This window comes from Protopterus annectens, chromosome 3.part1, assembly GCF_019279795.1.
Source record: "Protopterus annectens isolate FY-2018-M chromosome 3.part1, PAN1.0, whole genome shotgun sequence".
Lineage (NCBI taxonomy): Eukaryota > Metazoa > Chordata > Ceratodontiformes > Protopteridae > Protopterus > Protopterus annectens.
Genome location: NC_056732.1, coordinates 1,378,980,482 through 1,379,002,356, shown reverse-complemented (window position 1 = coordinate 1,379,002,356; position 21,875 = coordinate 1,378,980,482). Strand labels below are relative to the sequence as shown.

Here is a 21,875-nt window from a genome sequence, read left to right as displayed (position 1 = left end):
TATAACACTGAACTGCTTGGCTGAATAAATGCCTTCCCTCAAGCAATTATAAGGGAAAGCACATGGCTACTTAGCATATGCTTCACCTGAAATTCCTCACTGATATTTAGTATGGCTGCAGAGGCAGTCCATCGTAATGTTGTGTATCTTTGTGTTGCATCACCATGATAGGGCTGTTCCTGAATCAGAAACGGTTACCGCAAGATCTATTCCTCACAGTAGCCTTCTTGAATTTGGCACAATATTTTTCCAAAGTCTTATATTAATATTTTCTAATTCCATCAACTTCATTAACTTTTAGTTCCCTCATTTTACTTTATTCTTATCTCGTATGCTTTCATTTCCTTTTTTTCTTGTTTACCACCACTCCCCCCCACCCTCACCCTTCATGCTTCCATACTTCTTCACGTTTAACACAAAACATATTTCCTATTATTTTTGTTTCTCTTTCTTTTACATTCAACATGCCCAACAATGCATACATGTAAGCATACTAAAATTTTGCTTTTTTTAATCCAATCTTCCTCTTTTTTATTATGTATTACCCGGCTTCCAACTGGAATCAGTCTTGCACCCCAAATTAAAACAAATATAATAGGTCTACCACCATTTTTACTAGAAACATAGACCCCCCCCTCAAATATCCTAGTTCCCCTAATAAGTATTTGGCATGAATACTTTTTCTTGAATGATAAATAAAAACCTTCCTCAACACAGTATTTTTTCATGCCTTCCATTACTTGTTTCCATTGTTTTACTACACTTTCATACTCACCAAACATTACTCCCAATATACTTTTTTGTTTTCTGGTATAATATATCCCATTTATTTTTAAGTATGGGATTTGTTGAACTGTATCTTGCTTTCCTAATTCCGTATGCTCACATCTGTTTTACTGCATTCATTGCCAGTACAAACAAAAACAAACTCGATGGGCATCCTTGTTTCATGTGGATGGGGAGACTGTTCACCAGCAGTGGTATCCTTCATGAAATATACACATCCATCCAAACTGTTCTATTGATGTAGCAGAAAGGGTTTAGATCCCTAGACCAAGTATTTCTGATGCCATTTGACTTGATCATGTGCAGTAAATCCATTAGTAATGGGTCAGAGGATGCCTTGCATGCCAAAGGTCACTTCTTAGCAGTCTGTAGGACACCAAGAATAGTGACAGGACTTTGAGTTAGTCCATGTAGGTTATGTTGTTTATGCCTTGCATCCTTTTAGTAAGGTAGCTCTGTGGGAGTTCCAGTTGTTGCATGTGTATGGATAGATACATGCCAAAGGGGGCATTATATTCAATGATTGGCCTAACAAAGGCTGAATAAAGAGAGGAACAATGACATCCCTGGATCTAGACACAATCCCTTTGTTTATAAGCTGTGAAATATTGAAGAACTTTCTTACAACAACAGACATATGTTGGTCAAAAGTTAGGTAACGGTCCACAAGTTCCCAAATCCTGGGCAACTGGGTTAACTCTTAGGGGGGTATTGTCAATGTGGTAGCTTCCTGGAGTAGATGACTTCCCAAAGATTCCCAAAGGTTCTTGCCACCCCTATAGTGCCTTTTTAAGGCAAGATTCAAATGACAAATTCACCACCGTAACAAGAACAGGCAAGCAAAAACCTGAGGGTGATGCTACTCAATGCTAGAAGTTTAAATCGCAAAATGCACTCACTCGAGGCACTCCTTAAAATGGAGAACATCAATATCTGTGCAGTGACTGAGACCTGGTTCAAGGCTGCACTACCAGGCTATAACTCATACCACACTTTTCGGCCATGTAACCTGGACCGGAACACCAAAGGCGGAGGTGTGTCCATATTCATTAAGGATATCCCCACCTCCAGGCTAGTTGCTCAGCATAATGCAGCCGAGGTTATCCAAGTGCAACTAACTCTGGGCAAAAATGGAATCCAAATTGTAGCTTGCTACAGATCCCCCACCATGCCCCAGGATTCCCACTCCTCTTTTCTTGATGTACTGGAAAATATTAGGGTTCAAACAAACATCATAATAATGGGCGATTTCAACTACCCCACCATTAACTGGGAAAACTACTCATGTACCAATTCCTTCACTCAACGCTTTCTGGAATTCATAAACTCCAACGCCCTGGATCAACTTACCCACACCCCCACCAGGGGCAACAATATCCTAGATCTAGTCATTACCAACATGAATGATCGGTATTCCACACCTGAAGTCAATGCCTCATTAGTCCGATCCGACCATAAGCTAATTACCATAGATATCCACATCCTGCCCCCACCTCCCATTAAGGAAACCACAGTAAAAAATTTCTCCAAAGCCAATTTCATGCTTCTTAAGACAGAAGTGGTGAACTTCATGACACCCATGCAGATGGACAATACAGTTACGACTACTGAATCCTACACAATTGCACTTTATAAGCACTTGCATGAGTGCATGGATCGTGCTATCCCAAACAGAACCAAGATGCTAATCTTCCAAAAAAAGGAAGCCAATCTGGTGGTCCCCTGGCATAAATAAACTGTACAAGAGAAAGAAGAAACTGTTGCAAAAGAGAGTAAAATCCCATGAGTGGAGGAGCTCCCTGGTCAGCCTCAGTAAGAAGCTGCAATCCCTGATAAAATCCTCCAAAGCTAGTTACGAAAACAAAATCGCCACTGATTCTAAAGACAACCACAAGCATTCTACAGCTATGTCAAGAATCTCAATGGCAGCACTCAGATCTGCGTTACAGCACAATGGCACTAAATTTACAGACCTAACTGATATTGCCAACATCCTGGCAGACAGGTTCAGTGTTAATTTTACCCCCCCCCCAAAGAGCCCATCTCTATACCGAAAGAATGTAAAGGTCCTGAAATCACGGCTGCACAGGTAAAAACCACACTCTCCAAAGCCAAGAACACAGCATCAATGGGACCAGACAACATCCCAGGGTGCGTTCTACACAAACTACAGAACGAACTGGCACCCCACCTAAGTACCATGTTCAATCATAGCCTCACCTCAGGCTTTGTGCTCGCTTGAATGGCGCACAGCGACGGTTATCCCACTCCACAAGGGGGAAGCCACCATGGACCCCGGGAAAGTACAGTTTTGTACCTACCATAAATGTAGATGTTCGAGTGCTAATACAGCTGCAGTAATCACAGATGGGTTTTCAGCCATCAGGCGGTCCCTCGGTCGGCCGAATTCCAAAGTCTTGGTCCGGCGTCGGTTGTCGTCGCTTACTCTTCTGACGTCAGGAAGGCCAGAGTATATAAGACACAGCCGACGCCATGTTCTTCAGTCTTTCTTGCCCCAGATGTCAGGTGCCCCCAAAAGGAAGGCAATACATAAATGATGCTTATCTACATGTACAAGCAATGTAATATAAACCAAAATCAGTGGAAGCCAGCAAATAAAACATAGCAGGATAACCCAGTCAGGTAGTATGAAGAGGTTGTTAGGCCCCATGCCCTTACCAAGTGGGGAAGGAGGGAGGGGAACCTGTACTGCAGCTGTATTAGCACTCGAACATCTACATTTATGGTAGGTACAAAACTGTACTATGTTCATCGTGCATACAGCTGCAGTAATCACAGATGGGTAGAGTCCCAAAGCTATGCATAGGGTGGTAGGTACTATGAGGAACTGGGTTGAGCCAGAATGCCCTGCAAAACAGCAGTGGCAAAGCCTGCTCTTGTTCTGGAATATAAGGGCAGGTGGTAGTGTTTTGTGAAGGTATGTACAGAACTCCAAGTGGCTGCCTCCAAAATATCCTTAGTAGGCACACCTCTGAGGAAGGCTGTAGAGGTGGCTGTGGCCCTGGTGGAGTGAGATCTGATACCAGTAGGGACAGATTTCCCATGATAGGAATAACAAAACCGTATGCAGTGGCCAATCCACTTGGAAATGGTCTGTTTGGTCACTAGGTTCCCTTGAGCCCCTACGGCATAGGACACAAAAAGTTGTTCTGATTTCCTGAAGGACTTTGTTCTGTCCAAATAATAACGTAGCTGCCTATGGATGTCTAAAGAGTGAAGCAGCCTCTCCCCTTTGTTTTGAGGGTTTGGATAAAAGGTAGGTAGGTGTATGGCTTGATTTAAGGCTACCCTGGATACCACTTTTGGCATAAAAGATGGGTTGGTACGAAGGGAAACCCTGTCCTGATGGAAGATGAGGAAGGGCTGCACTGCCATGAGGGCCTGTAGTTCAGAAACCCTACGAGCTGAAGTGATGGCCAGAAGGAAAGCTGTTTTCCAGGACAAATATTGCAGATCTGTTGAGGCAGCTGGTTCAAAGGGAGGCAATGTTCATTTTTCTAGTATGTAATTAAGGTCCCAGGCTGGTATTGGTTGCTTCCTTGGAGGTCTTATATTCTTAGCCCCTCTGAGGAACTGTCGTAAGAGTGGGTGAGAGAATAAAGGAGGATCTGTGTTGAATTCTGCAGAAATGGCTGAGGCATGTATTTTTATGGAAGAAAATGAAAGTCCACTGTTCAGTAGTTCAGCTAGGTACTGTAAAACCTGAGGCAAGTTCAATTTTCTAGGGTCCTGGCCTCTTTTCTCATTCCAACAGCAAAACCGCTTCCATTTTGCGGAGTAAGCTTTTCTAGTAGATGGTCTTCTGGCCTCCAAAATGACATCCTGCACCTCCTTGGAGAGTAGGGACTGTTGTGTTGTCAAGGAATTTTCCATGCAGCGAGGTTGAATGTTTTCAGCTGACTGTGAAGAGTTTTGTAGCTGTTCTGAGTCAGTAGAAGAGGCATTAGAGGCAGGGACCAGGGAGTATGTGTTAGGCTCCTCAGGAATGGATACCAGTGTTGCCTTGGCCAATCTGGAGCAATCAGTATCATCCTCGGTTTGTCTGTTCTTGCTTTCAAAAGCACCTTGGGCAGAAGGGGCAGAGGTGGGAATGCATAAACTGTCCATGCTGTCCAACTGAATGAGAGGGCGTCCACTTTCCAGGCCTTTGGATGAAAGGTCCTTGAACAAAACTTTTTCAGTTGATGGTTCCTGTGGGAGGCAAAAAGATCTATGTCTGGCCTCCCCCACATTTGGGTTATCTCTGTAAACACCTGAGGATGTAATTTCCATTCGTGTAGATCTGTCATACCTCTGCTTAGAGTGTCTGCCAGTGTGTTTTCCAGTCCTGGCAAGTATTGTGCTTGAAGTTCGATTTGTCTTTCCAGAGCCAAGTTCCAAAGAGTCATGGCTAGTCTGCACAAGGGGTATGAATGTGTTCCTCCTTGTTTGTTTATGTACCACATTACTGTGGTGTTGTCTGTCCTTATCAGTAATTGTCCTGGATGCAGGAAGTCCTTGAAAGCTGTAATTGCATTTATTACTGCTAGCATTTCTTTTTGATTGATGTGAAGGTGCTTTTCCTTTTGGGACCATCTGCCCTGAATGCACCTGTCCTTCATGTGCGCCCCCCAGGCGTAATCTGAGGCGTCTGTGGTTATGCGCCCCCCCATGTTTTGCTTGAGGCTTGCAAAATGGAAGGCCTGTGTTTACTTGACATGCTTGGGCCCACCATAGAAATTCCTTTTGCAAACATGGAATTATTGGTATAATTGCTTCCAAACTGTGACTGTGTTGAGACCATAGATTTTTTAGGTACCATTGAAGTTTCCTCATATGCAACTTTGCACATGGGATTAGAAGAATGCAAGATGCCATGAATCCCAGAGCCTGCAGGATTTTCCTTGCAGTAAGCCTGGTACTTTTTGCTAGTGTTTCGAAGTACTGAGATAGTTGCCCTTGTTTTTCTGGCATAAGATATGCCATCTGGGTGTTTGTGTCCAAGGTGGCACCCAGGAAGGTTATTTTCTGAGATGGTGTTAGCTTTGATTTCTCCTTGTTGATGGTATATCCCAGAGAAAGCAGTAACCGTGTCACATATGCCAGATGTTCCAGAAGTATGCGTTTGCTGTCCGCTTGGATCAGGCAGTCGTCCAGGTAAGGGTAAATTTGTATCCCTTGAAGTCTGCAGTAAGCGATCACTGATGCCAGGCACTTTGTGAATACTCTGGGCGCAGTAGATAAGCCAAAGGGCAATGCAGAGAATTGATAGTGGATTGAACCTGCAAGACATCTGAGGTATCTTCTGCAGCTTTGTCTGATTGGGACATGCAGGTATGCCTCCTTGAGGTCCAATGTTATCAGCCAAAACTCCTTGTCCAGCATGGGAAGAAGTTGCTGTAATGTGAGCATCTTGAATTTTGGTACGAGTAGGAATGTGTTTAGGATGGATAAGTCCAAAATGGGTCTCCAGTCGGTTCCTTTTCTTGGCACCAGAAAAAGTCTTGAATAAAAACCTTGACCTTGTTGGTGTGTAGGTACCTTTTGAATAGCTCTCATGTTTAGGAGCTTTGAAATTTGCAGTTGTGCCTCTGCCCTTTGATTTTGTGGCAGGTCTGGCATGCCTCTCATTTTTGGAAGAGTGTGAAATTGAAATTTGTAGCCTCTGTTTATAATGTCCAGTATCCATTTGTCTGTTGTGACAATATGCCAATTGCTTGCAAATAATGCTAGTTTCCCTCCCAAAGGTGCTGCCAGTTGAGACTTGCTTGGCATGGAGATGAGGGAGTCATTGAGTTTGCTTCCTGTATTGTTGTGCACTGTCTTCACCACCTCTTGGTGCTGGAGATTGCCATTGTCTGCCTCTATATGATCCTTGAGTTTGCCCTCTGCCCCTTGTGCGTCTGTATCTACCTCTTTGGGGCCTGTCAGTGGCTGGAAAGGACCAGTTTTTCGAAGGCCAATTTCTGCTAAAACGTGGTGGTTGGACCTGTAAGAAAGCCTTGACAGTTTGCATAGATTTGGCTTTTTCTTCCATTTTCCGTAGTATCTCCTCAGCATTAGTACCAAATAGTACATCCTTTTGTAAAGGAGCATCAAGAAGTTTAGCTTTAACATGATCAGGTAAATTTTGTTCCCTAAGCCAGGCATGTCTGCGAATGACTGATACTGTAGCAGCCGCTCTACTGGAAGCCTCTAAGGCATCATAACCACATTGTAAGGTGTGTTTACCCACTTGCTCCGCACTATGCATCATATCCTGTAACTCTTTTAAATCTGGTTGTTCAGGCTGAGACATTTTGTTCCTTAACTGTGATAACAGGTACTGTTGATATTTCATCATATGAAACTGACAGTTTAAGGCTCTCATGGCTAGGGTGGCCGAGGTATATACCTTTTTACCCCACCTTTCTAGAGATCTGGATTCCCTTTCTGCAGGGAGTGGATTCTTGGCAGTGGAGGCCTTTAATCCCTTGGGGCCTTGTGAAATGGTTTCAGGGTCAGCATTATGACCTTTGTAGAGAAATTGGTGAGAGCTGGGTACTCTGTAATACCTATCAGGTTTTACTGGTGCAGGAGGCAGAGAATCAGGGTTAAGGCAAGCCTCCGAATAAACATCATCCAGTACATCCAAAACAGGGGGTATAGCCAGAGGTCTGTGCTGAGGTAACGAAAGAAATTCCCTAAGTCTTTTCTTGGAATCTGAAAAGTCTTGGCCTTCCCAATGGAAGTGTTCCCTCAAAGTGTGCAAGGTTTCCCCAAAGGAAAAATCCTCAGGAGGAGATACAGAAGGAATGGACTGTTCTGCATCCGAATCCTCAAAAGGGGAGTAAGAGTGTTCCTCTGCATCAGAATGTTCTGATAAAATGGATCCCTGATCAGAAGAGGGAGATTCTTCCTCCACTCTGGGTCTCTTGTCAGGAGGGGGCTGAGAACCTCTGATAAGAGTAATTAAATTCTCAGCCATTTTAAGCATCTGTTTCTTAGGCATGGGTCCAGGAGATGGGCACTGTGCAACAGGCCTCGTGGGATGCCTGGCTGCTTTGGATTTAGTAAAAGCCTTTATTGAAAAAGAAGATGAGGGCCTAAATACACCATGGGTGGAGGTGGACCTGTCCACATTAGTAGGCTCAACATTAGCAGGGGCTTCGGTTGTAGTCTGGGAAAGGGCCGAGGACCCAGCGGTCTCGGGTACAGAGGACACCGCCAAAGGAGTGTCGTCGGTAGTCAGGGACTGCAAAGACGTCTCGCTGAGAACCGGACCATGTGTAGCCTGTTTTGGAGTGGTGTCGGCGGGGACCGCGGGTCTCGCGTGTCGGTCCTTTTCCTTGCGTTTTTTGGACAAAACGGTAGTCGGAGTGTCCGACGACATTTTATAATCAAAAGCTTTACCAAAATAGTGTTGGGCGAACTCCGCCCGACGCTTGATAGTGCGTTTATTGAAGGTAGCGCAAAAGCGACAGCCCAAGACGTCGTGGTCTGGGCCCAAACAAGGTATGCAAAGGGAATGGAAATCCTTATGCGGTATTTGCTTCCCACAAGAAATACAATTATTAACTTTTTCTGACATCGGTCTGAGGCAAGAAAAGTTTCCCCAACGGGGTACTTAGCTTTAAAGAAGACTTTGTTCCAATTTTTTCGTAATTCAGGAGCTGGCCGACCGGCACTTGCGAACTGCTTCTGCTTCGGGCACCGCGCGGCAAAAAAGACTGAAGAACATGGCGTCGGCTCTGTCTTATATACTCTGGCCTTCCTGACGTCAGAAGAGTAAGCGACGACAACCGATGCCGGACCAAGACTTTGGAATTCGGCCGACCGAGGGACCGCCTGACGGCTGAAAACCCATCTGTGATTACTGCAGCTGTATGCACGATGAACATCTACCACCCCATTAGCCTGATGAGCCTGGTTTGCAAGGCCATGGAATGTATCATCATGGAACTTATAAACAAAGACAATGGTAATCTCCAAACTCTGGACCCCACCCAGTTCAGGTTTGTAAAAGGCAGATCATGTCTCCTTAATCTGATAGACTTCTTTGAAGCAGTCACCAAAGCCGTAGACAAGGGTAAGGTGATTCACACAGCCTATCTAAATCTTGCCAAGGCTTTCGACACCATCCCCCACTCTGGAATTATAGATAAACTCACTAAAACTAGGTATAAATCCCTATGTCACAAGATGGTGTGCCAACCGGCTCACTGACAAAACCCACACTGTGAAAGTAGCAGACTCCAAATCTGACTTCAGACCAGTGACAAGTGGAGTACCACAGGGTTCAGTCCTGGGTCCTCTCCTGTTTGGTATCTACTTCTCTGAAGTACAGACTAACACAGAAGGTCTTTGGCTAATGAAGTTCGCAGATGACTGCAAACTAGGAGCCATAATTGAACCTCCTAACGATGTGGACATACTACAAAAGGGCCTCACTGAGACAGATGCCTGGTATCAAAGCCATGGCCTGAAGCTCAATGCCAAAAAGTGCACTGTTATCCCCTTTGGTAAAAATTCTGTACCCATGAACTACAACATAGGTGGTAGTCTACTTAACACCGAAAGTGTGATAAGAGACCTTGGGACACAGGTGGACAGTAGTCTCGGCTTTGATAATCACATCGCTACAGTAGTCAGGAAATCCTTCTACGTGGCACACCTCATCACAAAAGTTTTCTCATCCAGGAAAAAAGATGTCATTGTTCTCCTATACTCATCACTCATTAGACCCGTTATAGAGTACAAGGCCCCTTTTAGTATGTACCTCACAAGACATCTACAACAACAGGAAAGACCGCAGAAATACCTCACAAACAGGATTACCAGCTTCAAACAGATGCCCTACGCAGACTGTCTTAAAAAACAGCTTTACTCCATCGCATATCGCCTACTCAGAGGTGATCTCTGCCTAACATACAAAGTTATGTCAAACCCAGAGCTGTTGGACATGCTCCACTTAAAGAAGTCCCAATCCCTCCAAGCTACATGCTCTAGGGACCTAAACCTTGTCACCACAATAAACAGAACATGCCAGAGGGATAGATTCCTGTCCCAGAGACTTCCCATACTCTGGAATAAACTACCTATCTATATCAAACAAAGCTCTTCATTAGCACTCTTCAAGAAAAGATCTTGATGATTGGATGGGAAATAGGAAATTCACCCCGGGGATCACTTCTGTCGCTCTGCTCGACAGTGACAGAGGAAAATAATTTTCTTGGGTGGCAAAAGCCAGGGTACCTTTTTGGCTGGGCTTGTATAGGCCCTAGGGCTGATAGCCTAGTACCTACCTATGAACCTATAAGAATATAATAATGCATTTTTTGGCATTTAGTTTCAAACCATGACTTTGACACATTATTTATTTAAGACAAATCTTCCTGCAAGATAGCCAAGTCATTTAAGGATTCAATGACTGCTACTAACTTACAGTCATCTGCAAACTTAGTTAGCCAGAGCCCTTTGGTACTGGCTTTTACTTCAGAAAAGTAATCACATCTTAGTTCTCCATCTGTAAAATATTTACGTCACTCTTGTCAGTTTTTTCTGTTTATTCTTGATTAGCTTCTTCTTCACAAATATTAAAAAAAAACTTTTCTTCGGACTGTCTTCCTTCTTCATTATGTCCTTTCTTTTTCTAGTAAAGGGCAGTCAAAACAGAAATGTGCAAACTCACTTCATTTTCTACCCAATGGCTTATAACTTCTAACAATATGCCCCCTTTCCCAATACTGCCCACATCTTCTTTTGTCACACTCTTGCTCTAAGTGAGTTTCATCTCCCTAGGTTTACTACCTCAGCATACAAACATCTCTGTTCTTCAAACAGGAAGCTACCATGTTGCAGTGGTATACCCTTAAATCCAGCTTCCCACTGGCTGAAAATACTCCTGAGCTCATTTCATCCAATACCAGTAAACCCTGCTCCTTCATGAAGTCTCTCAAGATCATCACCCTCTGCCTGCTCGCCCAGTACCCACTTGACCAGAACAATCTGGCTAACTGCTCTTCCCGTTGGCTCACTTCTTTCCATTAAAACTGGAGTTTCCAGCACTCCACCATCCAACTCAATCACAGCTGATGCATCTCTTTCCATCATTTCCATCTCACCAACTTCTCCACCTGGCAGAAGCCCTCTGGCACCACTTAGGAGCTAAAATGAGTAAGGGAAGTTCCTAGGCTCCCTAGACAAATTTCTTCTAATCAGAATGAATACCACCTAAGGTATCCCTGAAAAAGAGGCTGCTGGTGTGGGACTAATCTGGTCAAAAAAGTGTAACTAACTAATAAATAAAAAGTGTAGAAGGTCAGTGAATGGACTGAATAAGTATTTGTAAGTAATACAGGTTTTGTTCTTATTAATATTTGTATAAAAGTCGTTTGATGAAAATTGTATTTTATATTATAAAGTAGCTTTACACAGTATGCAGTTGGCAGTATTTTAACTGTGAGGTGTGGGAGTTTTATCAATGACTGCTGTATATACTAGTGAGATTAAAGTATGAATGTACATTTTTTAGTTGTAATGAATCCAGGATACATTACAATAGTCACCTCTTCAGCAGCCTTTTGGGTCCACACTTTGCACCTACTTACATTAGTGACAAAGTGGGGGACTCAACCGCCCCAAGTCAGAGAGAGACAGGCTGTGCTTAGACCCCCCTCCCCCCTTTTTGGAAAAGATCTAAAATAAAAAAGAAAGCGAAGAACAATGCCCTTGGCTGGAAAGACATGTCAAGCTTCATATAATGTTGGAATCTTACTCTGCTGTAGGATGTAAAAGTGTACCTATCGTATTATATACAGAATTAAAAAATAATTTCCCCTTTTTTATAGATGTTAGGGTCAGCATTAATGCTCTATGATTAAACTATAGACAAGTTTTTTTTAAGCAGAAAACTTGAAAAACGAGAAAATGAAAAACATGACAAATAGTACTCATTTCTTCGTAGCTGAGCATAAACAGCTAGTACATGCAGGCAATGCGCAAGAGGTCTTACACAGTGTGTTCTCATTGAAATCTGTGAGGTACAATGTAATTCATTTTTAAAATTAGCAAGACGTTCAGTGTAAAGTAAAGTAAGAAACAAAGTTTGAAACTGTTGGACGTAAATAATTATATAAGTAGTTGCCTCTCCAGCAGTCTTTTGGATCCACGCTTTGCGTCTATTTATATTAATGACAAAGGAGACGACATACTCAGCCCATGTCAGAGAGTCAAGGCATGTTTAAACCCTTTTTAAAAAGATCTACAATAAAAGGAAGATAAAGGATAATACCCTCGGCATTTGTTTTCTGGCAAACAGCACATAATATTTTTGATCACCCTTGCCAAACCTGTACACCCCCACCAATGTTTCTTCACACCTGTTTTCTTTGACATCTAATAGGTTCATGGGTTCATAGGTTGGTATTAGGCTATCGGCCCTAGGGCCTATACAAGCCTAGCCATAACATTTCCCTGGCTATTTCTTCCCCCACTATTTACTTCCCTGGACCCATGAATAGCAGGTCGACTGACATGATACCCGGGGTGAATTTCCTTTCTCCCATCCAATCATCAAGGTTCCTTTTGAAGAGGGCCAAAGAGGCGCTCTGCTTGACATGTATGGGCTGTATATTCCAGAGTATGGGGAGTCTCTGGGTCAGGAACCTATCCCTCCAGCATGTTTTGTTCATTGTGATGACAAGGTTTAGATCCCTGGAGCATGTGGCTCTGAGGGATTGGGATTTCTTTAAGTGTAGCATGTCCAACAGCTCTGGGTTTGACATGGCCTTGTACGTTAAGCAGAGATCACCTTGGAGTAGATGATATGTGACAGAGTATAGCTGGAATTTTTTTAGGCGGTCAGCATACGGCATCCGCTTTAGACCTGTGATTCTTTTAGTGAGATATTTCTGCGGCCTTTCCAGTTGTTGCAGATGTTTTGAGAGGTACATACCAAATGGGGTGTTGTATTCTATAATGGGTCTAATGAGGGATGAGTACAGTGGGATAATGACCTCCTTTTTTCTGGATGAAAAGCCCTTAGTGATGAGGTGTGCCACATAGAAGGATTTCCTGACTGTTGTGGCGATGTGGTTATTTGAAGGTGAGACCACTGTCCACCTGTGTCGCTAAGTCTCTTATCACACTTTCGGTGTTTAGTGTACTGCCACCTATGTGGTAATTCACGGGTACATGTTTTTTCCCAAAGGGGATAACTATACATTTCTTGGCATTGAGCTTGAACCCATGGCTCTGGCACCAAGCATCTGTTTCTGTAAGGCCCTTTTGTAGAGTATCCACATCATTTGGGGATTCAATAATGGCTCTCAGTTTGCAGTCATCTGCGAACTTTGTTAGCCAGAGTCCCTTAGTGTTGGTCTGTACTTCAGAGAAGTATATGCCAAACAAGAGAGGTCCCAGGACTGAACCCTGAGGTACTCCACTTGTCACTTGTCTGGAGCTGGAATTGGAGTCAGCTACTTTTACAGTGTGGGTTCCGTGAGTAAACCAGTTGGCAACCCATCGAGTGACGTAGGTATTAATGCCCAGCTTAGTAAGTTTATCTATGATTCCAGAGTGGGGGATGGTGTCAAAGACCTTGGCAAGGTCCAGACAGGCTGTGTGGACTGCCTTACCCTCGTCCACGGCTCTGGAGACTGATTCGAAGAAGTCAATCAGGTTCAGGAGACAAGATTGGCCCTTCACAAACCCAAACTGGGTGGGGTCCAGTGTTTTAAGATTGCCAGTGTCTTTGTTTATAAGTTCCATGATAGTACGTTCCATGGCCTTGCAGAGTAGGCTCGTCAGACTGATGGGGCGGCAGTTCCTGGGATCCCAGGTGGATCCACCCTTGTGGAGTGGTATAACTGTAGCTATGCACCACTCAGTGGGCATGAAGCCTGAGATGCGGGTATGATTAAACATGACACTTAGGTGATGTGCCAGTTCATTTTGTAGTTCATGTAGTACACAGCCCGAGATGTCATCTGGTCTCATGGATGCTGTATTCTTAGCTTTGGAGAGTGTGTTTTTTTACCTGTGTGGCCGTTATTACCAGAATTTGGCAATCTTCCGGTACTGAGATGGACCATTTAAGGGGGGTGAAGTTGGCACTGAATCAATCTGCCAATATCCTTGGGATCAGTATATTTAATGCCATTCCGTTGTAGCTCAGAGCAGATCTGAGCATTGCCATTTAGATTCTTGACATAGTTGTAGAATGCCTTGTGGTTGTCTTTGGAATCTTTGGCAATTTTATTTTCGTAACTAACTTTGCAGAATTTTATGAGGATCTCAGCTTCTTACGGAGGCTGGTAAGGGAGTTTTTTGCATCCTGGGATTTTCCTCTTTTCTGCAACAGTTTCTTCCTTTTTTTTGTAAAGTTTGTTTATGGCAGAGGATCACCAGACTAGCTTCCTTTTTTTTGGAGGAGAGCATCTTGGTTCTATTTGGGATGGCACAATTCATGCATGAGTGGATGTGCTCGTACAGTGCCTTAGTGTAGGACTCAGTAGTCGAACGTTCAGTTCCCGTCTGCATGGGTGTCATGAAGTTTGTAACTTCTGACTTGAGTAGAATGAAGTTGGCTTTGGAGAAGTTTTTTATGGAAGTTTCCTTACTGGGGGGGTGGGGGTGGGATGTGGATATTAAGGGTGATTAACTTATGGTCTGACCTGACCGAGGGGGTGACCATAGGTGTGGAGCATCGATTTCCCATGTTGGTAATGACCAGGTCTAGGATATTGGAACCCCTGGTGGGACTATAGATTATGGATGTTATTTGTTTCTGATGGGTGTGTCCCATTTGAATGACAGCACTTTCAGGGAGTACAGAATGATCAAAGAAATTTGGGTAAAACAACTTTCTCCAGCAGCGGAGTTATCTTTTGCTCCACTACTGCGCAACCTCAGGGTAGATGGTTGGGTACAGGGGGCTCATCTCCTTGCACAAAAAAAAGGTTAATTAAAAGTCATTTTGTACTTTTTTATCACTCAGTATTCACTGATAAGAGTTACTGATTCATCTACATGACTCCATTCTGACTATAAATACATTTCCATTCACAGATGTGAAGAAAATGAAAACACTATCATCTGTGTTAGCATGACTGGCAGGAGATTTGTGTATATTCTCAGACTGACTTGTATCAACATGACCGACATGTCTAATTGTGAAAATGTAAATAAGTTTTTAAAATGTTGAGTATTTCCCTGTTTATACAAACTATTCTAGCCTGTTCTGCCTGCTGTTTTGGCATCTTCCAGTAGTGTGACCTCCATTTGTCAGCTAATACAAACAGTGTGGGGCATCCCTATAACAGTTCTCTACCATCCCTATATCAGTTCTCTATCAGCAAGCTGCATCTGCAAAAGTCTGTGGCTGGTTTACTTAAAGTACAGGAACATTACAGTTTGTCAGCTAATACAAACATTGTGGGGCATCCCTATAGCAGTTCTCTACCATCCCTATAGCAGTTCTCTACCAGCAAGCTGCATCTGCAAAAGTCTGTGGCCGGTTTACTTAAAGTAGTTTGTCAGCTACTACAAACACTGTGGGGCATCCCTATAGCAGTTCTCTATAATCCCTATAGCAGTTCTTTACCAGCAAGCTGCATCTGCAAAAGTCTGTGCCGGTTTACTTAAAGTACAGGAACATTACAGTGTATGTTAATGATTTAACCCTTCTATGATTATAAATGTCATTAAAATGTATTCAGGCTGGTAACCCCCACCACACCAGAGATCTCTCTAAACCCAACACTTTCTAGTTTGGAATCATTGTTTTCCTCAGTCTTCTCCTTCCCAATATACTTGTCCATATATCTCCCACTCCATACTCACTCCTGACATAAGGTGTCTACTTCTCTAAGAATTCCTACTCTACATAACTGTCAGCTGCATAGATACTTTTCACAGTACCTGGTAGTCTAAGTGACTGTTCCTTGCTGTGCAGTTATAGACGTTGGCTCTGCAGTTATTTCTGTTTTTGCCCCCCCCACTCCTACTGCTGTCTTCTTCTGAATTTGCTGAGCTCTGCTCAGTTATAAATCTCCTTTCCTTCTAGCTGCTCTCCTTCTAGACCTTTCTTTTTACCTTATTCTAGACCTTTCTTTTTTCCTTGTTCTCTCTCTCATTACTTTTATTTTTCTCTAAGGACTGTAAAATCCAGTAGCAGTAACTGTCATTCTCTCTCTCCCTTTTGGTGAATATTACCTCGCCCCTCCTGCAGAAACTCCAGTTACAAGCTAGCAGAACATGTCAAATACACCTCACTCAGACCGGCGCCATTTTAAACTATCTAGCCTGTTCTGCCTGCTGTTTTGGCATCTTCCAGTAGTGTGACCTCCATGTAAGTTCTGTAGAATGTATTTTCTTTTTCTCTGTAGAAATCCAAGGATTCTCAGAATATGTGCTAATTATTTGTTATAAGCAGTAAAATATGCCACCATTTACAAGTGTATATATTTAAAAGGTTATGCTCAACCCCTGGTCTTGATATTAAACTGAACTCTGCTTATGCATTACTGTTTTAAGATGGTTTATTACTCGTTTTGTTTGTTTTTATTGTGACTTTATTGACCACTTAGCTCATATTATTTAAACTATTGTGTAAATATCACTGTTTTAAAGGAAGATGCTGTGCTTTATCAGCAAACTAATTTAACTGCTCACTATATGCTTAAACTGTGATGTAATGTAATTCCTTATAGTTTGCAGACATTCAGCTGCTATATTGTAGTAATGCCTTGTACTATACATTCTGTTATAGGTAATGCTGTCATATGTTACAGTGACGGTTTTACCCAGGCCAAGCTGGATATTGTAAATTAATCTTGACTGAGCACTATCTGTATGCCTAGATGCTTGTTGTATTTGTTTGAACATATTTTTAGTGTCAAATTGCTGCATAGAGTTTTTAATTTAACTCAGTAACCGTAGTGTTATTAGGCTGTTTTACCTATTTACTTCCAATCTCTTCTTATTTTGCACCAATTATAAATAGAGCCCTACCTCCTCTAGCACTCCCCTTATCAGCTTTTCCTAACCTTCTTCTTTTTATTTTTTTATTTCCATTTACAATTGTCAGCTAATAAAAACACTGTGGGGCATCCCTATAGCAGTTCTCTACAATCCTTATAGCAGTTCTCTACCAGCAAGCTGCATCTACAAAAGTCTGTGGCCGATTTACTTAAAGTGCAGGAACATTACAGTGTATGTTAATGATTTAACCCTTCTATGATTGTAAATTTCATTACAATGTATTCAGGGAGTGCACATTACTGGTAACCCCCACCAGAGATCTCTCTAAACCCAATACCTTCTACTTTGGAATCATTGTTTTACTCAGTCTTCTCCTTCCCAATACACTTGTCCACATTTCTCTCACTCCATACTCACTCCTGGCATAAGGTTTCTGTTTCTCTAAGAATTCCTAGTCTACAAAATATTTCTTCCATTCCATACTCACTCCTGGCATAAGGTTTCTATTTCTCTAAGAATTCCTAATCTACAAAATTGTCAACTGCATAGATACTTTTCACAGTACCTGGTAGTCAAGTGACTGTTCCTTGCTGTGCAGTTATAGAACTTGGCTCTACCCACTCCATTCTGCCCTCGCTACGCTCGGGCTTCACTCCGCTCCTCTACCCTGCCCCATCCCCTCTCACCCCTAAATCACTCAACTTTATCTAAACCTAACCACTCCCACTCACACGTGTCTACCAATCACCACCTGTACAATTCTGAATTATAAAGTAGCCCACATTTCCGCACTAATTCTAATCAACATCCATCCATTAGCACACATATATTAAACCTTTTACCAATGCCTACCCTTTTTACCATTGCAAAATGCTATCAATACATTGATGCTATCAATACAAACACCCTCTTGTTTCATACACATCTAACAGTTGTTACTCCCTGTTATAAAAACAGGCCAATCTCCACTATATCCCCCCACCATTACAATACAACACATATCCACCTACACATTCAGCTGTTCTGACCTACTACATAGTCACCCTTCTATCTGATTTAATCCCTGCTCTACCACATACCCACAAACTCACAACTATCACCTCCCCCTCCAACATCTCACAACACACACTAACCACACACTGTTAGTCCCACTCTAACAACCTCAACACACTAATAAAGCATGCAATATTACATTCACTAAAACACACATCACTACATCCACTAAAACAATCACTATTTACTACTTTATCTCTCCACACAGCCAACCTATCCACAGTAGCCGTTCTTTATCATTTAACCAACTTCTACAACCCCATCTACTTTGACCACCCCACCAACTCCATCACCAACTCTCCACTGCTAATAACCCACCACAACTCCCGAATTTTACCCACCTCTACAGCAACACAGAAATAGACTACCTCCCACTTAAATACCATCAAACCAGACACAAAAAAGAACCACTATTTAGAAACCACAAACAACTAAGCAAAACTTATAACAACTTTATTTCATATATTATCAAAACTAAAACTCAGTGGTGACATCCACCCCAACCCTGTCCCCAAGACTACCAATAAGCAAACTACCACTTACACCTCAATCAACTCCACCATACCCCTTCACCCCAAACAACACTCCCTGCTGTTCCTTAATATAAATTTAAGAAGTATACTAAACAAAATCCATGTAAAATCCATGTTTAAGTACTTGGGATCAACAGTTCAGAGTAATGGTGAGTGTGGAAGAGAGGTGAAGAAGAGAGTACAGGCAGGGTGGAATGGGTGGAGAAGAGTGTCAGGACTGATTTGTGACAGACGGGTACCAGTAAGAGTGAAAGGGAAGGTCTACAAGAGGGTAGTGAGACCAGCTATGTTTTATGGGTTGGAGACGGTGGCATTGACAAAAAGGCAGGAGTCAGACCTGGAAGTGGCAGAGTTAAAGATATTAAGATTTGCACTGGGTGTGACAAGGATGGACAGGATCAGGAATCTGTATATTAGAAGGTCAGCTCAGGTTGGACAGTTTGGAGACAAAGTCAGAGAAGCGAGATTGCGTCGGTTTGGACATGGGCTGAGGAGGAAAGCTGGATATATTGGGAAAAGGATGCTAAGGATGGAGCTGCCAGATAAGGGGAAAAGAGGAAGGCCTAAGATAAGGTTTATGGATGTAGTGAGAGAGGACATGCATGTGGTTGATGTGACAAAGCAATATGCAGAGGACAGGAAGAAATGGAAACAGATGATCTGCTGTAGCGACCCCTACCGGGAACAGCCGAAAGAAAAGAAGACTAAACAAAATCCATGACCTGCATGCACTAATTGACATAACCATTTTGACTAAAACTTGGCTTAAGCCACATGTCAAAAACAATGAAATACTTCTCCCAGGGTTCAACATATATAGACTCAATCATCAGGAGGACTGAGGCTCCTTAATTAATGACCCAAGTTTTAAGTGAGGGACATCACATACTGCTGGCAGTCTGGTGGGATACTGACTGGACATCACAACAGGTTCACAGGAAGATGCTAGGCAGACACTTCTAATGATCACAAAGCAGTCTACCCAGACAAGTCAATGTACCCTGTCCTTGGGAATCCTATGCTTCAGTTGCACTTCCTGCCTTCTCAAGGTAGGCTATAAAGACAAACCAAGGGATTAATTTATGAAAATCCATCCAGATTATGAGAATAACTTTGAACGTGACTAGGGAAATACTTTGTTTCACATGTAGGGGACTCTCATTCAAAAGGTGGGGAATGCATCAAGCTCAGAACCTGTCCCATCACTAACTCCTTTTTATTTGCTGATGTAGATTAAAGTCCTTGGTGTCTGTATTTGAGGAGCCACTAGTTTTAATAAAGTGAAGGAGGACGAATACGGCATGCTCAGTAACCATTTGAAATGTCAGGACCCACTACAGAAAATCCCGAAACACTGAAACTAAATGGCTGAAAAACAGACTTACATTTAGAAAGTCCGAGATGGCCATTTCGCAGAATATTCCCTTTTCATAGGTAGGTACTAGGCTATTGGCCCTAGGGCCTATATAAGCCTAGCCAAAGGTACCCTGGCTTTCGCCACCCAAGAAAATTATTTTCCTGTGCCACTGTCAAGCAGTTTTCTCCAAGTTATGGTGATCTCAGAGTCAATATGTATAAGTTCTTCATCTACAGACTTCTCTTTCATAAACCAGGGTAGTGTTAGTACACTTCTGCCCTGAATGACATGCCTGTACTTATTCTAAACTCACATTCATCAGTCTAAATGTAAGGTTGCAAGCACAACCTCTTGACACTTCTCTTTGTTTTCATTCAAAATTTAACATTTTACAACTTCTTCAGAGGGCAGCATAAATTTGACAGTAGTCATATTTCAGACTGCAGCCACATACACTGTGTAACCAAAAGGTAGAGCTGGAGTCTACTGCTTAAAATCCCTTTCAGGCCACTATTGTATACATCTACCACTTTGCCGCAGAGACAAAGTCACAAAAGATATTTTAGTTTAGGTTAATCATTGTTAACTAAAAAACATAAATAAAGATGCCTACTTCCACAGTCAGAGAGCTTTGATCAGTTCAAGCAACGATGTCAGTCTTATTGTTTGCAAGTGAAGTTGTGGGGCTCAAATTTAGAACTTCATGGCACAGCTTGTTTCCATCACTTTGCATTAACCAATGTTCTATATTAAAATTAGGAAAATACTGAAACATTTTTTTGCACTCTTTTTGCGCCCACCCATCCCTCGTGTTTACTGGCTTGGCTCCCCAGCACCTTTCTACACTGGGTCTACCAGCTATTTTCCTTGTCCCCTATGGACTTCAACCAGTATGCTGGGGCTGGTCATGGAATAAGGACACTGGGGGCACAGCACATCTGAGTTTCCACCAGGGGGGGGGGGGGTTAATTTGTAACCTACCCATTTTCTCCCCTCCCCTGTGGTCCCAAAGGTATGCCTGGAGGGTGAGGATGTAATATGTGGCATATCATCCCACCTCCGGTGCAACACAACCATGTCTCCACTTTATCCCCCTCTTTAAGCAAACCTACATATGCTGTCCCAAGCCTCCACCAGGGATCGTCAGTATGCCCACTGGACCATACACACACCCCAGGATGGCTATGCCCATACCTCACTGCTGCTCTGTCAGTCACCTGGACCACTAATTAAACCCAGGTCATCGGGGTCATAGTCAGTGCTTTATCCCTCTATGCCACCGGAGCAGCCAAAATACTGAAACTTAATAATTATAAGCTTATGTTTCATTCTGTGGACACAAGCTCATAATTTCCAACAATGTTATATTAAAACATGTTTGCCTGAATCTGAAAAGTGGTTTCTGTTATTACATTTAGCACATGCCCAGCAGGAAAATATAATAATACAAACCACTTTTCATTTTCAGGTAAACATGCTTCTTAACATCTAGAAGAAAGGCTACTTGTTGACTGACCAATTAGTATGAAACATGTCAAGAAAGGGGCAAATGCTACATCTTGATTCATTGCCATGAAGCCGGGTCAGATAATGGAGGTCCTCCATAAACTGGAGAATTACTATTATACACACAGTATCATAGTATGCATATAACATTCAGAGAGCTTCAGACTGGATGAAATGGGTTCACTTTTAAAAAAACTGAGATCAAAAGGATCCATAATACTGCATCTGCTTTTACAGTGTCCTCTATGAAGTACCATTCACCTAATAATAAATAATAAGATTACAGTAGTTAGATGAACTAAGAGATTGTTTATAAAGAAATAAAGGTGATCAAAGCTGAGATATCAAGACATTTTTATTACATAAACCAATGCAATATACAACAATTCAAGCCACCCTAGGAAAAAATGAAAGACAACCCTCTTACCTTCCTCCTGAAACATGCCACCCTTCAGCAGTTTGAAGGAAGTAAAGACTGCTCCTTCTTCTTCCAGAGATTTGGAATGTGGAGGCATCGATCCAGGAGTAATCCCCCCAATATCAGCATGGTGTCCTCGACTGGCCACAAAGAAAACAGGATATGAAATGCCCTTACGAAACACCTATAGGTACAACACAAACAACAAACTTAAGGGCAAACACTGGAAGAAAATAATGTTTACTCTAGATTTTAAAGA

At 42.5% G+C, this 21,875-nt stretch overlaps 1 protein-coding gene across 1 annotated transcript in view; it reads right to left on the bottom strand.

The window, feature by feature from the left end:
• OPLAH (5-oxoprolinase, ATP-hydrolysing) overlaps window positions 1-21,875 on the bottom strand; it is a 1,902,532-nt gene that overhangs the window by 439,864 nt on the left and 1,440,793 nt on the right. Inside the window, exon 19 of the mRNA XM_044067415.1 lies at window positions 21,626-21,800. Within this exon, the coding sequence (XP_043923350.1) occupies window positions 21,626-21,800 (175 nt within the window). The remainder of the gene's footprint in view (window positions 1-21,625; window positions 21,801-21,875) is intronic.